Source organism: Chiloscyllium punctatum, chromosome 19 (assembly GCF_047496795.1).
Source record: "Chiloscyllium punctatum isolate Juve2018m chromosome 19, sChiPun1.3, whole genome shotgun sequence".
Taxonomy (NCBI): Eukaryota; Metazoa; Chordata; class Chondrichthyes; order Orectolobiformes; family Hemiscylliidae; genus Chiloscyllium; species Chiloscyllium punctatum.
In genome coordinates, this window is record NC_092757.1 from 58,876,931 (window position 1) to 58,894,846 (window position 17,916).

The window sequence follows — 17,916 nt, forward strand, 5'->3', positions numbered from 1 at the left end:
ATGATGCCATATTGCCCACCTCTGCTGGCAACGCATTCCACATCCCTCTGTGTAAAGAACTTCTCATGCATATCTCCCTTAAACTTTCCCCTCTCACCTTGAACCCGTGACCCCTAGTAATTGAGTCCCGGACTCTGGGAAAAACAACTTGTCTATATCTCTCATGATTTTGTATACCTCAATCAGATACCCCCTCAACCTCTGCCCTTCTAATGAAAATAATCCTAATCTAGTCAACATCTCTCCACAGCTAGCACTCTCCATACCAGGAAACACCTGGGCAACCTCCTCTGCACACTCTTCAAAACATCCCTGAATCCCATGTGATCTAACTTTACTAATTAGTCTACCATGTAGAACCTTATCAAAGATTTTAATAAAGTCCAAGTAAATAACATGTCCTATTTTGCCCTCAATGTTTTTTGGTTTCTTTGTCAAAAAACTCAATCAAGTTTGCAAGACATGATTTCCCTCAAACGAAACATGCTGACTATCTCTAATTCTTCCTTGCCTCTCCAAATGCATATCAATCCTGTCTTTCAGAATCGCTTCCAACAACTTACTGACCTCCAAAGTCAGAATCTTAAGACTACAGTTTCGTTAAATCCCCTCTTAAAGGCACAAGACTAGCTACTCGCCAGTATTTGGCACCTCATCCGTATTTATAGATGCGAATACTTCTGCACGAGGTCCTGCAACTTCCTCCTTAACTTCCCACAAATTCCTGGGATACTCTAAATCAGTTCCCAGAGATTTATACACCTTTATATTTTTTAAGACCTCCAGCAATTCCTCTTCTATAAAGTGAACTGTTTTGAAAACATCAATATTTATTTCCCTGAATTCTCCAGCCTCCTTTATTTTCCTCCCCAGTAACAACAGATGTTAAATATTAATTTTATATCTCTCCCAGCTCCTGAGGTTCAACACAAAGATTACCCCATTGATCTTTAAGGGCCCCCACTCTCTCTGTAGTTGCTCTCTTTCTCTTAATGTACTTATAGAATCTCTTTGGATTATCCTTAGTCTTGGCAAATCAGATTATTATATAACTTCTCTTTGCCGTCCTGATCTCCCTCTTAAGAATGCCGCTATACCCTTTACAGAGGAACAGATATTCCATAGTAGACCACCATCCCTGGAGCTGTGCCACCTTTAAAAGGCTATTGCATATCCTGAGAAACATTTTAGGTATTATCCGAATATCAATTACCCGAATTTTGGATTATCCGAAGAAAATCTCAAGGTCCCGATAGAAACATTACATCAAAGACGTGTTTCCAACACTGATCGCGTCTTTTGTTTACAATGATTAAAACTGAACTCAGCTTACTGAAATGCTGCAGAGAACAATCTTGGACATTGATGGCAGGCCAGGCACCATCTCCAAATGATTGACCTCCTGCCCTCTCTCTCTCCCCTACACTTTCCCTGGAGTTCTACACAGAGGTGTACCCTAAACCCCCCCTTTTCCCAGATAATTTCTCCAACATCGTCCTGTACAGGGCAAAGGTGGAACCTGTGAAAAAGTTGCAGTAAAAAATTGTGTGTGTGCGTGCGTATTATTTGGAGGCTCGCCCACAAAGGCAGCAGCAGTCTTACTGTTGGTGTCCAGTCCGGCTGCCCCGGAGTGGGTGGTAAACAGGACAGCCGGATAGGACGTGGGGGCGTGGACGGGGACTGGATGGTGGGTGAGGGCGGACGGGATTGGCTGGCAGGCAGGCGGGGGCGACAGGGGTACGGGTGCTCGCCAGTGACGTGCCTCATCTCCTGAACGAGAAGTGGACTTAACAGAAAACTCCAAGCCCCAGAGGAAAGGCATTAAATCAATTAACTGAATAATCAATTATCCAAACAAAATAGTGCCTGCTCATCTTGTTCGAAGAATCAAGGTTTCTCTGTATAGCGTTCAAGCGATTCATTTGAACCCAGTTGTTTATATCTATAATTTTTTTATTCTTAACTAGAACCTCAATATCTTTATCCATATATTGTTCTCTAATACTACCAACATTACCTTTCACTCTAACAAGAACATAATGACTCTGAATTCGTGTCATCATACTTTTGAAAGCCTCCCAGTTATCAGACATTCCTTTACCTGTGAACAGTCTATTCCAATCAATTTTTGATAGCTCTTGTTTCATACTATTAAATTTAGTGTACTCCAATTAAAAGCTTTAATTTAGGTGGAAGGTTTATGCTTTTCCACAAAAAAGCTTAAAACAGAATTATGATCACTAGACCTGAAGTTAAATAAGTAAAACCTGTAAGTGACACGTGAGTCTGACTTGTCATATAGATCTCAAATGGAGCTCAAGTATGACAGTATGTTCAAATATTGCTGAAGTCTTTCTTTAAACTGTTCTTTCCCCTTTGGGAAGGCATTAAGATAATTTAAGTCAGGAGGTAAATTCACTCAAGCAGCTTTGTTCCTAGTGGTGCTGCACAGATTATTTTGATTCCCTGGGAAGTGAGAGCAGGGTGATTGCAGGCAGTGCTGCAGACTGTTACCAATGAGAGATGTAGCCTTCTATAATGATGGTGATGACAAATGTGCTGCAGCCCATGCAACAGCATTGCCTACTCTGATGGAATTGACAAGTCTGCATAGTGTTGCCAGGAGAAGCACTGTGAACAGATTTCTCCCCATAAGTATTCATATTTAGCACATAGATTTCAACTCCCATTAACTTTTTTTATTTACCCAAGCTGCTGAAAGTGAAAATTAATAATCACTTGAGAGTGAAACTTTTCCAGAAGTCTCATTCTACTTTTCTCCAGTGTCAGATTTGGCCACAGCTCAACACACATTTAAAGTACAACTGAAAATTTATACAAAAAAAAGATACTTCATACCAATATTACAGGTATAGCAAATGTACCTTTTAACATGACAGTTCAAATGGTGACAGGTATGCTTTTGCCTTTATATTGATTGTCATACCTTATACAGGTATACATCAAACAGATCTTAAAATATTCTAAAATATTTCCAACAGAGGGAATATTCAACACAAATGTTAAAACTTTCCCTACCTGGTTTAGCTTTCAAACCAGTCCCAGTTGGTACACCAGGAAGCACACCCAGTCCATGAGTTCTTGCACCTTGAAATATAACATAAAATATTTCACAGAAATAAACTTCTTTGCTTTTAATAAATGCAAAAAAAAACACATTGTACTTTGCCTTATAAATTTAACCATTTTACATTATATTTAATACAATTTAATAAAGACATGTTTTAAATTTAATCCTGACTATAAAACATGAATACAACAGTGACAGCCCTAAAATCTGAGTACCACAGTCAAATTTAAGGTCATATCTGATCCAACCTATTTTAAGCTGGGCCATTATAAAGGCATCCCAGACAGGAGCGTAAGTAAATTGTGCAAATTCAAAGCTCAAGACACATGAGCTGCCAATTGCCATTTCAAGGTACAATTTAGCAAGGAGCATGCTCATCTATTTATACAAGCAGGAAGCAGCATAATTGGGATTTCATTAAGGAACCAAGAGAAAGAAAAACAGAAGAAAGTGATGGAGTCAATTTAGTGCAAAAGGATGTAATACAGTATAATCTGGAAGAGGAATAACAACTGAAAAGAAATGAAAAATACACAGCCATTATGATGTCAAATTACAGCAATATATGATAAATAAAATCTCAGGATTAAACTTGGCTTGATCATAAATGTGATAATTGCAAGTTGTTATCATGGTGGTCTGTCATGGAAAGTATTGTCAAGAAGCTTGCAATGTACTTTTACCAAAATAACATAAGAAAAAAACTAAATAAGACAAACTGGAAGGATCTTATCATGAAGTAAAAGTAAAAATTAAATCCTTTTCCTCATCAATAATATTTTACAGACAGCTAACTTCAGTGAAATATTGCTTCTAACATCACCTTTTAATTTCTTGCTTGACTGATTAGGTTGCAAGTGTTTCCTTTTGGCAAATTCTTGCACATACAGCAGATTATTAATGTGTCTACACAATGTGTCTCTCCATTAATGCGTCTACCCAAAAAAACCACGGACACAAGATAAATCACTAAACTCTAAAAAAAAAGTTCAGGAAGTTGTCTAGTCCTGTCTAAAATGGACTGCTGAAACAGCTGAAGACTTCTTTTTAGTTTTGATGCACTGAAGACTGCTAAAACTAAACTGTTATTCTGAGGATATGGATCTTTCCTCCGTGAACTACAACTAGTGGTGGGCTTCTCCTTTTCTGGGAGATAAGAGCTCAACAGCTAAGGTAGGCGTGATTTTTAAAAATTACTTACCGGTAATGGCCAGCGGTGTTTTTCCTCCACAGGAGGAGCGGGAGCAGCGGCAGAAGTGACGCGGACCAGAGGGGCTGCCAGGAAGGAAAGTAAGTGATGCCGGTTTATTACCGGTGCCTCGAGATAGCGAGGCGAGGAACAGGGAGCGGGCGTAGCTTAACTCGTGGCTGTGCAGTTGGTGTAGGAGGGAGGGCTTCAGATATGTAGGTAATTTGGGATGCCTTCGGGGAAAGGTGGGACCTGTACATGAAGGACAGGTTGCACCTGAACTGGAAGAGAACCAATGTTCTGGGTGGAAGGTTTGCTCGAGTGGTTCAGGAGGGTTTAAACTAGTATGGCAGGGAGGTGAGCTATATACTGATGGTGAAGGTTGATAGAGATGAGGCAATAGCAAGAGGTAGCGCAGCCAGTGGGAAGGAATTTCCTGAGAAAGAACCAAGGGACCGGTAAAAGTGTGTTTACTTTAATGCAAGGAGTATCAGGAATAAAAATGATGAGCTTAGAGCATGGATCAGAACTTGGCGCTATGATATTATGGCCATAACAGAGACGCGGGTTTCTCAGGGGCAAGAATGGTTGCTGGATGTTCTAGGGTTTAGAACATTTAAAAAGAATAGGGGGATAAAAGAGGAGGGGGTGTAGCACTGCTAATCAGAGAGAGTATCACAGCTGCAGAAGTGACCATTGTCAAGGAGGGTCTGCCTACTGAGTCAGTATGGGTGGAAATTAGGAACAGTAAGGGAGCAGTCACCTCATTAGGGGTTTACTACAGGCCCCCCAATAGCAGCAGGGAGATTGAAGAAAGCATAGGTCGGCAGATTTTGGAAAAGTGCGAATGTAGTAAGGTTGTTGTAATGGGTGACTTTAACTTTCCCAATATTGTTTGGAACCTCCTTCGAGCAGATGGTTTGGAAGGTGCTGTTTTTGTAAGGTCAGTTCAGGAGGGTTTCCTAACTCAGTACGTTGACAGGCCGACGAGGAGAGAGGCCATTTTGGATTTGGTGCTCGGCAATGAGCCGGGGCAGGTGTCAGATCTTGCGGTGGGAGAGCCTCACATTCTACATAGCTATGGAGAAGGAGAGAAGCAGGCACAATGGGAGGATATTTAATTGGGGAAAATGAAACTATGATGCTATCAGATGTGAATTGGGAAGCATGGACTAGGAGCAATTGTTCCATGGAAAGGGCACAATAGACATGTGGAGACTGTTTAAGGAACAGTTGTTGTCAGTGATGCATAAATGTGTGCCTCTGAGATAGGCAAGAAAAGTAAGATAAAGGAACCTTGGATGACGAGAGCAGAGGAGCTTCTCATCAAAAGAAAGAAGGCAGCTTGCGTAAGGTGGAGGAAGCAAGGGTCTTGCTTGGCTCTACAGGATTACACGCAGGCGAGGAAGGAGCTCAAAAATGGTCTGAGGAGAGCCAGGAGGGGGCACAAAAAAGGCTTGGCAGGAAGGATTAGGGAGAATCCAAAGACATTTTACACGTATGTGAGAAATAAGAGAATGATCAAAGAAAGAGTAGGGCTGATCAGGGATAGCATTGGGAACTTGTGTATAGAGTCTGAGGAGGTAGGGGAAACCCTAAATGAGTTTTTTGCTTCTGTCTTTACTAAAGAAAAGTACCTTGTAGTAAATGAAACCATTGAGGAGCAGGTAAGCATACTGGAACGGATAGAGATTGAGGAAGGTGATGTGCTGAAAATTTTGACAAAAATTAAGATTGACAATTCGCCAGGGCCAGACCAGATTTGTCCTTGGCTGCTTTGGGAAGCGAGAAATGTGATTGCTTCACCACTTGCGAAGATCTTTGCATCCTCGCTCTCCACCGGAGTCGTACCTGAGGACTGGGGGTCGGCAAATGTAATTCCTCTCTTCAAGAAAGGAAATAGGGAAATCCCCAGCAATTACAGACCAGTCAGTCTCACGTCTGTCGGCTGCAAGGTGTTAGAAAGGATTCTGAGGAATAGGATTCATGACCATCTGGAAGAGCATGGCTTGATTAAATGCAGTCAGCATGGCTTTGTGAGGAGCAGGTCATGCTTCACAAATCTTATTGAGTTGTTTGAGGATGTTACTAGACAAGTTGATGAGGGTCGTGCGGTGGATGTGGTCTATCTGGACTTCAGCAAGGCATTTGATAAGGTTCCCCATGGTAGGCTCGTTCAGAAGGTCAGGAGGAATGGGATACAGGGAAATTTAGCTGTCTGGATACAGAATTGGCTGGTCGACAGAAGACAGCGAGTGGTAGTGGAAGGAAAGTATTCTGCCTGGAAGTCAGTGGTGAGTGGTGTTCCACAGGGCTCTGTTCTTGGGCCCCTACTCTTTGTAATTTTTATTAATGACTTGGATGAGGAGATTGGAGGATGGGTTAGCAAGTTTGCAGACGACACAAAGGTTGGAGGTGTCGTTGACAGTATAGAGGGCTGTTGTAGGCTGCAACGTGACATTGACAGGATACAGAGATGGGCTGAGAGGTGGCAGATGGAGTTCAACCTGGATAAATGCGAAGTGATGCATTTTGGGAGGTCGAACTTGAAAGCTGAGTACAGGATTAAAGACAAGATTCTTGGCAGTGTGAAGGAACAGCGGGATCTTGGTGTGCAGATACATATTTCCCTTAAAATTGCCACCCAAGTGAACAGGGTTGTTAAGAAAGCATATGGTGTTTTGGTTTTCATTAACAGGGGGATTGAGTTTAAGAGCCATGTTGCAGCTCTATAAAACTTTGGTTAAACCGCACTTGGAATACTGTGTCCAGTTCTTGTCACCCTATTAAAGGAAAGATGTGGATGCTTTGGAGAGGGTTCAGAGGAGGTTTACCAGGATGCTGCCTGAATTGGAGGGCTTATTTTACGAAGAGAGGTTGACTGAGCTCGGACTTTATTCACTGGAAAAAAGAAGGAAGAGAGGGGATCTAATTGAGGTGTACAAGATAATGAGAGGCATAGATAGAGTTGATAGCCAGAGACTTTTACCAGGGCAGAAATTGTTAACCCGAGGGGTCATAGTTTTAAGCTGTTTGGCGGAAAGTATAGAGGGGTTGTCAGAGGCGGGTTCTTTACGCAGAGAGTTGTGGGAGCATGGAATGCGTTGCCAGTAACAGGTGTGGAGGCGAGGTCATTGGGGATATTTAGGAAACTGCTGGACATGCATATGGTCACAGAAATTTGAGGGTTCCTACATTAGGTTTACCTTACAGGAGGATTAATGGTCGGCACAACATCGTGAGCTGAAGGGCCTATTCTGTGATGTACTGTTCTATGTTCTAACTTGGTTAAGATAACTGCACAGAGGCCAGTACCCCATCACCAAGTCACCCTTAACTTATTTGCGCGCAGTACATTGGCTATTGCCAACCAACTCAGAGTTAGACGCCTGAACTGAGGAGATCCTAAATCCCCTGTCAGCCAGGCCTTTCTGATTGACCCAGGTTAACAACCCCAATCAAGAGCCTCACAGTCAACAAGATCTACCTGGTTCCAATCACTACATTAGTAAACATTTATCTCACCAGGTAGCTTGGCTAGTCATTTAGCCCAAATATTTTTAGAAATGCTGTTTTCACCCACTACTAAAAAACAAGTTTATGAACCTGAGAAAAAAGTCACATATCACAGAACTGAAAAATAAAAATCCATTTACTTCTACTTTAGAAGCTAAGTTTCCAAAGAACAGTAGTATAGTATACACCTTCACTACAATTCACCATACAACTCTTTTTCATCCTTTTCAGTTTGGAGTGACAGAATGAATTTAGGAAACATTTAAGAGGAAGAATGTTTCTATGCCATTTTGACAAATACAAGCAGGAATTAACAAATCAAACATGAAAAATCATTTTATAAATACATATCACAAAAACAGCAGTTTGAAAAGCTCCCTGCATGTAATACAGGATTACTTAGCAGTTATTATGTAATGTTGAGTATAACTGGTATCTTATGTTATGACATAAGATAGCTTTATATCCCACCTCAATTTTGCATCACCTTTATACCATTTATACTCATGATTGTTTCATTTTGCCAACTTCTTAAAGCTTTTGTTACTCGTCCTGTTAAAAATCAATGTAACGAACCATAAGTGCAGTGACAGATTAGTGTTAGAAAACTGTTCATTCAACATTTAATTTTGACTCAAAGAAAACTAATTTTATCTACTTCCAAAGATACATTCGAAGAAGTTAACCCAAGAGGTGTCAGTGCAATTTCAGTGCTCACAATAAAAATGAGAAGTAAAATAAGGGGTTTGGGAGACCATCCAACCTATAAGATTACCAGTACAAAAATCATAGGTTGCAATTACTATACACACGCATACCAAGACAATATTGACTCATACCTGGATACAACCCTGGCACAACTGCACCTGGAACTCCAACACCTGGAACTCCAGCACCTGGAATTCCAACACCTGGAACTCCAACACCTGGAACTCCAGCACCTGGAACTCCAGCACCTGGAACTCCAGCACCTGGAAAATATAAAATACATAAAAGGTGAAAAATGATGTTTTCCTGAATTTTGAATACTCTTCAAATGTGTTGTGCTTCCCAAATAAATGTCCATCTTTCCTGGAATTCGTCTTCCACAAACCACAAGACTCTTTTCAAGTCATACATTTATTAGTAGTGTGGTAGTGACAAAAGAAAGGTATCCCTCTGTTGTTCTTTATCATTCTGTGGCGCTTTTGACTCGGTTGACCACACTATCTTCCTTCAAAGCCTCGCCACCTTGTTCAGCTGGAGAACACTTCATTATCCTGATTCCGTTCTTACCAATGAATCACCTATAATGGCTTCCCTTTCCACCTCTTCACACTAATCTTTGATTTCCCTAAAAGACATATCCTTATTCCTCTCCTATTTGTCATCCCCATGATGCTGCCTTGGCAACATAATCCAAAAACTGAGTCATTAGTCTGAGTTTGCATATGTATGCTGACAGTGCTCAGAATTCTTATCACCATCTCTATCAATTGCACTGCCACTTCAAAATTGTCACAAGGCATCCAATATTGGATGGACAGAAATGTCCTCCTACCATAATTGTCAGCCTGAAGCCACCAACTTCATCCCTGCTACATAGCAACTATTTGAAGCTGAACCAGAGTGTTTTAAAGTTCAAAGTTCAAAGCTACATTTAAGCTCAAGCCGAGCTTCCTAGCATACAGTAATGCTAGTTACCTCTCACACAAACTAGAATCTAATTCTGTTTCCTCCTAAACTCTTGTGTTGTTGAACCACTTATTCATGTCTTCACTATTCTGAGTCTTGTCTATTTAACACTCTTCTGGCTCGTCTCCCTCAGATCACAATACAAAGAATTTACGTAATCACAACTTCTTATGCCTACATTCTAACTAGTGCCAAGTCCTTTCATCCATCCCTGCCCTTTTCACAAATCTAAACCCACTCCTGGTTAAGCAATGTCTCAATGTTAAAGTCCCTATTCTTCTTTTTAAATGCCTCCATGGCTTTGCAATCTTTCTAACTCTGTAATCTTCTTTATTTATAAAACTCTGAAATATTTGAGTTTCTCAAATTATGTACTCTTGAACATCTTCAGTTTAATGTGCCCGTGCCTTTGGTTAAGGTGCTGAGTTCTGGAATTACTTTGATAAGTGACTTTACACTTTTCCTTACCTTCTTCCTGTGAAAGGGTTAGGGTTACACTTAAAACCTACCCCTTTCACCAAACATTTAGTCATCTTTCCTACCAACCCCTTTTAGGATTTGGGATAAAGATGCAATGAAGCACTTCACTAAGTCAAAGGTGCTATATAAATATAGTATGATGTTGCTCCTGTTGTTTGCAACTAGTCTGTCACCTGGAGCTAAAATAGAAATGTATTTTCTCCTCTCAGTATGGCATTGCGATGCTTAATTGCAAATCCTTATGAACGGCAACTGAGACGAAACAGGGAAGAAATAAAACAGTCTAGCCTTTGTTCGACATATTGCTAGAATATGATTGGCATTGAAAGATATTGCTATGCAAACAGGCTAATCATTTCTAGATTAGACTTCAGTATCAGCAAAATATATCTTAATTTCATCTTCATTGAATAAGAATTGGTGCTGGATCCATTTTTGTTTGTCATTTAGATAAATGATTTACATGAGAATATAGAAACATGGTTAGTAAGTGTTTGCAATGACACTAAGATTGGTGCTATAGTAAAGAAGATTATCTAAGGTTACAAAGAGATTTTGATCAATTGGGTCAATGGGCTGAAGAATGGGGTTTAATTTGGAGAAGTGCAAAGCATTGCATTTTGGTGAAACAAACAAAGACAAAACCTGTAGAATTAAAAGTAGGGCATTGGGCAGTGTTGAAGAACAGAGAGACCTAGGGGTTCTGGGACATAATTACTTGAAATTTGCATCACAAAAAGAAAGGATGGTGAAGAAGGCATTTAGTATGCTTGCCTTCATTGTTTAGATCTTTTGAGTATAGGAGTTTGGGATGTTATAGAATATAGAACAGTATAGCACATTACAGGCCCTGTGGCCCTCAATGTTGTGCCAGCCTTTTATCCTACTCTAAAATCAGACTAACCAACATACCCTTCATTGTACTAACTTCCATGTGCCTATCCAAGAGTCATGTAAATATCCCTAATGAGATTGTGCAGAGTGTTGGTGAGGCCTCTTCTGGAATACTGTGTCCAGTTCTGGTCTCCCTGTTTTCGAAAGGATGTTATTAAACTGGACAGATTTCAGAAAGGATTTACGAGGATAGTGCCAGGAATGGAGAATTTGAGTTACAAGCAGAGGCTGGATAGCTGGGACTTTTTCACTGGAGCATAGGAAGTTGAGAGGTAACCTTATAGAGGTTTATAAAATCATGAGGGGATATCGAAAAGGTGAATGGATGGTGTCTTTTCTCTAGGATGGGGGATTTCAAGACGAGGGGACTTTTTTTAAGGTGAAAGGAGGAAGATCCAAAGAAGACATGACAGGCTTTTTTTTCTACCGAGTGTGGTTCCTGTGTGGAATGAACTTCCAGAGGAAGTGGTGGATGGGGCTATAGTTACAATGTTTAAAAGATATTTAGATAAGAACATGAATGAGAAATGTTTGGAGGGATATGTGCCAAGCACAAGTGGGTGGGACTAATTTAGTTTGGAGTTATGGTTTGCCTGGACTGTTTGGACTGAAGGGTCTGTTTCCATGATGTAACACTCTATGACTCCATACCAAACTCGATAGAAAATGTGGAATGTAAAGCAGAACAGACTTCTATTCTGAGAAGTCTGTCAAAGTTCAAAGAAGAAAAATGAGAAGAAAACAAAAGTCTCCCTGTAAAGCAGAGGACTCTTACCTAAAATTCCAGCTCCAGGTCCAGCCTTGTAAGGGTATGCTGCCCCTGGAATGGAACCAGGTAATCCTGGAATAAAGAAAATTTAGTTTAGTACCAAGTACTTTTTACATAACTAAAATAGAATTGCTTGTGTATTAAGCCTTGAATTGCCAACCCAAGATAAACTGCATCCATTGGACATAACTGCTTTTTTATCTTTTGCATGTTGGAGTACTTGCAAATAACACTGGAGTACTTTCTCACCACCTGAGGAGGCATTAGGTCTGATGATAAAAACACCCTGGGCAAACATATGGGTTTTAAGGCCTTAAGTGAGTAGTTGAAGGTGTGTTCACCTATTGGTAGAGAGGTTAAAATTGGGTATGAACAAGAAGCTTGAATTGAGGATTACTGAGATGTGGAAGACTTAAAGGGCTGGAAGAGATTACAGAGATAGGGAGGGATGGGAAAGATTAAACAAATTTTTTTAATTGTGTAATATCATAATCAGTATCCAATGTGGTTTTCGTAAGAGGGAAGATTTGATGACTTGATGCAAGTTAGAACGTAGGCAACAGAGTTTTAGATAATCACAAGTTTGAGTCGGGAATAAATAGTGAGGATTTTTGCAGCGCCTCAGCTGTCGCAGAAGAGTCTGTTAGCTTGGTAAGAATATAGTGCTTAATGCTACCAATAAAGCAGCTTCAGGACCTATAGTGGTCAAAACAATGTCAAATACAATATGGTTATAAAGAATCTGGTTCTGTTTCAGATAGTAGCCAAACAGAACATTTTAACAGTTTCACCTCCAAATGTTTTATTTTCCAGAATAAGCATTTGAAGTTTTTGTAGCTTTTCCTGAGTCCTCAAATACCAAGATGGGTATTTCTTAATAACACAGCCAGAATTGCATGGCAGTTTGGGTGGGACCAAACTAGGATTCTAGATGCAATATCACTTCCTGAGGTTAAAGTTGATTTCCTCTAGCTATGTAAGTTTGTATTTATTGTTTCTTCTATTCTCACATTCTGGTGATTTCAGTGATCTTTCCAGTAATTTTCCAAAATTCTTTTGCAAGGCAATTAGGGATTGGCAATAAATGCTGACTTTGCTGGTAACATCCTGATCCTGAGACTAATTTAAAACTGTATTATTTAGTTTATGGTGCTAATGTTTATTTCCCATTCCCATTTTTAAGCTATATACTTAACTAGGTATCTGTTTCCAATGCTGACTATTGCGTTGATGAAGTAACAACCTTGAAATGATTACTTTTAAGGTTCTTCTTTTAATTTTGATCCTTTATTCCTGATACCCTGTCAGTAAAAATATCATTCTTATTTTAACTTATATTGTTAGTTTCTTCGTGGATCAAGATAGCTGTATCATCTCCCTGAATCTCCAAGTTCTTTTCTAGCAACAAGATGCACTTATCTCAGGCATCAGGCAAATAACACAACCTTTGGAACTCCTGGTTGTGACTGTACAGAACAGTATCCAGACTCCTGAGCATACTACCTATTACCACAATACTTTCATTACCAGCCTGACGACCATTTGAATAATGTCATGAAACATGGTACTATGGTCAGATTGTCAATAGCTCTTGTTCTCATTTGCATAAATATCAAATAACTTGTATCTCTTTGTTAAAGTCTTTGAGCAAAAAAAAATTTGTTCAGCAGTGAGCCAGTGATTCACCTTAAAAGTTACTAGGAGTTAATATTAGTCAAACTTTAACTTTTCCTTGGTATCCACTAAGCTCAAGCAAACTAAATCTCTTTGAATTCTCTGACTTGAAGTGGATTCTATGAAGGTTTCCAGATGAAGGGCAAACTCACTGAATCAGATACCACAGGGATTCTGCACAGTCCCAATGCACAACTCCAGTCTACATTGCTCCGATTAGTACCTGTCTATCAGAATACTTGGGCAAATGTAGCAGCAATATTCGCCTGGAAAGTCGAGCCACCAGGTACAATTATGATTAGATTAGATTAGATTCCCTACAGGATGGAAACGGGCCATTTTGCCCAACAAGTCCACACCACCCCCACCTAGACCCATTCCCCTACATTTACCCCTGACTAATGCATCTAACACTATGGGCAATTTAGCATGACCAATTCACCTGACCTGCACATCTTTGGATTGTGGGGGGAAACCGGAACACCTGAAGGAAACCCACACAGACACAGGGAGAATATGCAAACTCCACACAGATAGTCGCCCGAAGCGGAAATACCTGGCACTGTGAGCGGTATTAATCACTGAGCCACAGTGCCACCCCCAATTATGGTTGAAAAACCTGCAAACGACTGCAAATATTAATTGCAGTTTATTACATTGACCCTGTAGTGATTTAGCTTTGTACTCCATCTACCCAACTTCACTCCCGGTAACTGACTGCAGACTGCCAAAATATTAATTTTGAAAATTTTCCTGTATGATACCGCAATGAAGTTAAAATTATTTGACCAATGTAAATCATATGTTCCCCAACCCATCACAAGTGCAGCACACTGGAATTTAGAAGATAAAAATCACACAACACCAGGTTATAGTCCAACAGGTTTATTTGGAAGCACTGGCTTTTAGAGCACTGCTCCTTCATCAGATGGTTCTGGAGTATAAGATCATAAGACACAGACTTTATAGCAAATGTTTACAATGTGATGTAACTGACATTATATATTGAAAAAGACCTGGATTGTTTGTCAAGTCTCTCATCTTTTAGACTGAACATGTTGGTTTCAGTTCTTTCATATGTAAATCATAAAACATTTAAAAGTTACATTCTCAAGTGAACTTTGACAATTGATGTCATGTCAGCCCAGATAATGCATTTAAGATGTGAGCTTTCCTGTGTGAGACTGTCTGTGCCAAATTATTCTTTTCACTTCCTTTTGTACTGTAGGCTAAGATCTCTACCGTCTTGATCACTGATCATAGTCCAAAATCATCGATGGAAAATATTGAAATTTCATTTCAATATCCTTTTTTACATAAAAAGGACACACAGCCAACGTTGACGTAGTTGTAACTTCACTTTCTCTGGGAGACTATGTCACACCTAGTGAGGTGCCAAAGGAAGAAACTGAATGACAAATTGTGATCTCCGGGGGTATCTCAGACTGTGATATGATAATAAAAAAAAAGCAGCTGTTCAATTACCAATGTCAATGCTACCAGTAATATCCACTGCAACAGCCATAAAGTTTACTATCCTTTATGAAATATTCAGAGACTGATCCATACATTTTTTTTTAAAGATTTATCTTTTTGGACTCCCTTCTTATTTCTAATTTGTGTGAATATGTGTTGTGTTCCTATTTCTTCTCATACTGAGTAACAATAAACTCACTTGTTTTGTTAATTAAGAAAGCCTAGTTATATCCGACATCTTTTGAAGCATAAGTTCATTTGAGTCTGGAAGAAAGTTGTCCACAAATGAAAGGATCATTTTAAAACTAATCTGGCACCAAATGATGGGGCAGATAAATAACTAATGGAAGCCAGTCCATTTCTCCGTACCCGAGAACTTAACTGTTTGAGGAAACCCATGTAGAATTGCAACAAATTAGGAATCACCCCAGGGACTGGTTCTCAAACTGGGGGCTCTTGGCCAAGATTTGAACTGATGAATGAAACAAAAGAATTAGAATGGATAAACTGTCACTGTAAGACTTTTTTTATACATTGTATAAAAATATAAAATATGATTTATAAAAATGTTTGCATTCAATGCCAGCCTGTTCTTAGGGAGCTTTAAAAAGTTCTGATCCTCGAACAGTTAAAGTACCTGGGGTTAGAAAATTGCCTGAAAGCCAGGAAATCCTTTTTTTTTCATTTGTTCAGAGGATGTGGGTGTAACTGGATGGGTAAGCAATTACTGTTGAGTCTCTTACGACGGCCATTGTTCAGAGTCAACTACATTACTGCAAGTCCAGAGACACAAATAGGGAAGACCAGGTAAAGAAGATAAATTTCCCTCCCGAAAGGACTTATATGAACCAGCTGGCATTTTTACAAAAAGTGAGTCATTAGACCAATTAGGGTCCAAATTTTCTCACACACACATACACACACACACACACATACAGTTAAAGAGCTACCATCACCCTTATATGGTTAGGGACGAGAGTCTGCAAGTCTGTGTTCCTAAGATAAAGGATAACGAAAGACCAGAATACCAGTTGACAGTCCTTCAATGGGGATCCAGGACACATGACTGGGATAACTCTCAATCAAAATCTTGAAATTAGAGGTTGTGCTTGTACATTTTGATTAATTACAATGTTACATGGGATTGAGTCACAAAGTTCTACAGCATGGAAACTTTGGCTCAACTTGCCCATGCCACCCAGTTTTCACAACTAAACTAGTCCCATTTGCTTGTGCTGGTCTATATTCTTCCATACCTATCCCATCCCTCAAATGGTTCTTAAATGACAAAATTGTATTTGTTTCCACACTACCTCTGGCAGCCCATTCCAGACATTCATCAACCTGTGTAAGAAAGAATTGCCCCTTTGGACCCTTTTGTATCTCTCTGCTATCACCTTAAACCTCTGTCCTCTAGTTTTAGATCCCCCTGTTCACTTTTAGTTAGGTCTAATTAGAAAGTTAGGGATTTTGACTTCATTGTAATACAACTAGGAAAATATGTTTATCTTTTATTGTCTTTATTTTACTATCTTCAAGGAACATATGTTTAACTTTGAATAAGTTTATCCTGCTTAGCTATGGTAAAGCTGTACTTTGACTAAGGTCAACTAGGTAAAAACAAGGACTGCAGATGCTGGAAACCAAAGTCTAGATGAGAGTGGTGCTGGAAAAGCACAGCAGGTCAGGCAGCATCCGAGGAGCAGTAAAATCAACGTTTCAGGCAAAAGCCCTTCATCGGGAATAGAGGCAGGGTGCCTGCAGAGTGGAGAGACAAATGAGAGGGGGTGGGGATGGGGAGAAAGTAGCATAGAGTATAATAGATGAATGGGGGGTGGAGATGGAGGTGATAAGTCAGAGAGGAGGGTGGGGGAAGGCAGCAAAGAGTACAATGGGTGAATGGGGGTGGGGATGAAGGTGATAGGTCAGAGAGGAGGGTGAAGTGGATAGGTGGAAAGGAAGATAGGCAGTTAGGACAGGTCATGAGGACAGTGCTGAACTGGAAGGTTGGAGCTAGGGTGAGATGGGGGAAGGGGAAATGAGGAAACTGGTGAAATCCACATTGATGCCATGGGGTTGAAGTGTTCTGAGGTGGAAGATGAGGCATTCTTCCTCCAGGCGTCGGGTGGTGAGGAAGCAGCGGTGGAGGAGGCCCAGGACCTTCATGTCCTCGGCAGAGTGGGAGGGGGAGTTGAAATATTGGGCCACATGGCAGTGGGGTTGATTGGTGCGGGTGTCCTGGAGATGTTCCCTAAAGCGCTCTGATAGGAGGCGTCCAGTCTCCCCAATGTAGAGGAGACCGCATTGGGAGCAATGGATATAATAAATGATATTGGTGGATGTGCAGGTAAAACTTTGATGGATGTGGAAAGGTCCTTTGGGGCTTTGGAGGAGGTATGGGCGTAGGTTTTGCAATTCCTGTGGTGGCAGGGGAAGGTGCCAGGAATGGAGGGTGGGTTGTTGGGGGGCGTGGACCTGACCAGGTAGTCATGGAGGAAATGGTCTTTGCGGAAAGTGGAAATGGGTGGGGAGGAAAATATATCCCTGGTGGTGGGGTTCGTTTGGAGGTAGCGGAAATGTCGTTGGCTGATGTGCTTTATGTGAAAGTTGGTAGGGTGGAAGGTGAACACCAGGGGGGTTCTGTCCTTGTTACGGTTGGAGGGGTGGGGTTTGAGGGCGGAGGGGCGGGATGTGGACAAGAAGCGTTGGAGGGCATTTTTAACCATGTGGGAAGGGAAATTGCGGTCTCTAAAGAAGAAGGCTATCTGGTGTGTTCCATGGTGGAACTGCTCCTCCTGAGAGCAGATATGGTGGACGCGGAGGAATTGGGAATACAAGCTGGCATTTTTGCAGGAGGTAGGGTGGGAAGAGGTGTAATACAGGTAGCTGTGGGAGTCGGTGGGTTTGTAAAAAAAATCTGTCAAGTCGGTCGTCATTAATGGAGATGGAGAGGTCCAGGAAGGGGAGTGAGGTGTCAGAAATGGTCCAGGTGAATTTAAGGTCAGGGTGGAATGTGTTGCTGAAGTTGATGAATCGCTCAACCTCCTCGCGGGAGCACAAGGTGGCGCCAATGCAATCATCAATGTAGCAGAGGAAGAGGTGGGGAGTGGTGCCGGTGTAACTACGGAAGATGGACTGTTCTACATAGCCAAC

The 17,916-nt window shown here is 40.8% G+C and overlaps 1 protein-coding gene across 10 annotated transcripts in view; it reads right to left on the reverse strand.

The window, feature by feature from the left end:
- The window catches only part of elna (elastin a), a 275,816-nt gene that overhangs the window by 193,698 nt on the left and 64,202 nt on the right, over positions 1 to 17,916 (reverse strand). For 9 of the 10 annotated variants that reach the window (XM_072589481.1, XM_072589479.1, XM_072589485.1 and 6 more), the window contains exons 4-6: positions 11,620 to 11,685; positions 8,636 to 8,767; positions 3,040 to 3,108 (exon numbers count right to left, since the gene is read on the reverse strand). In XM_072589481.1, the coding sequence (XP_072445582.1) occupies positions 3,040 to 3,108; positions 8,636 to 8,767; positions 11,620 to 11,685 (267 nt within the window). The remainder of the gene's footprint in view (positions 1 to 3,039; positions 3,109 to 8,635; positions 8,768 to 11,619; positions 11,686 to 17,916) is intronic. The other variant, XM_072589478.1, reaches the window with a different exon arrangement.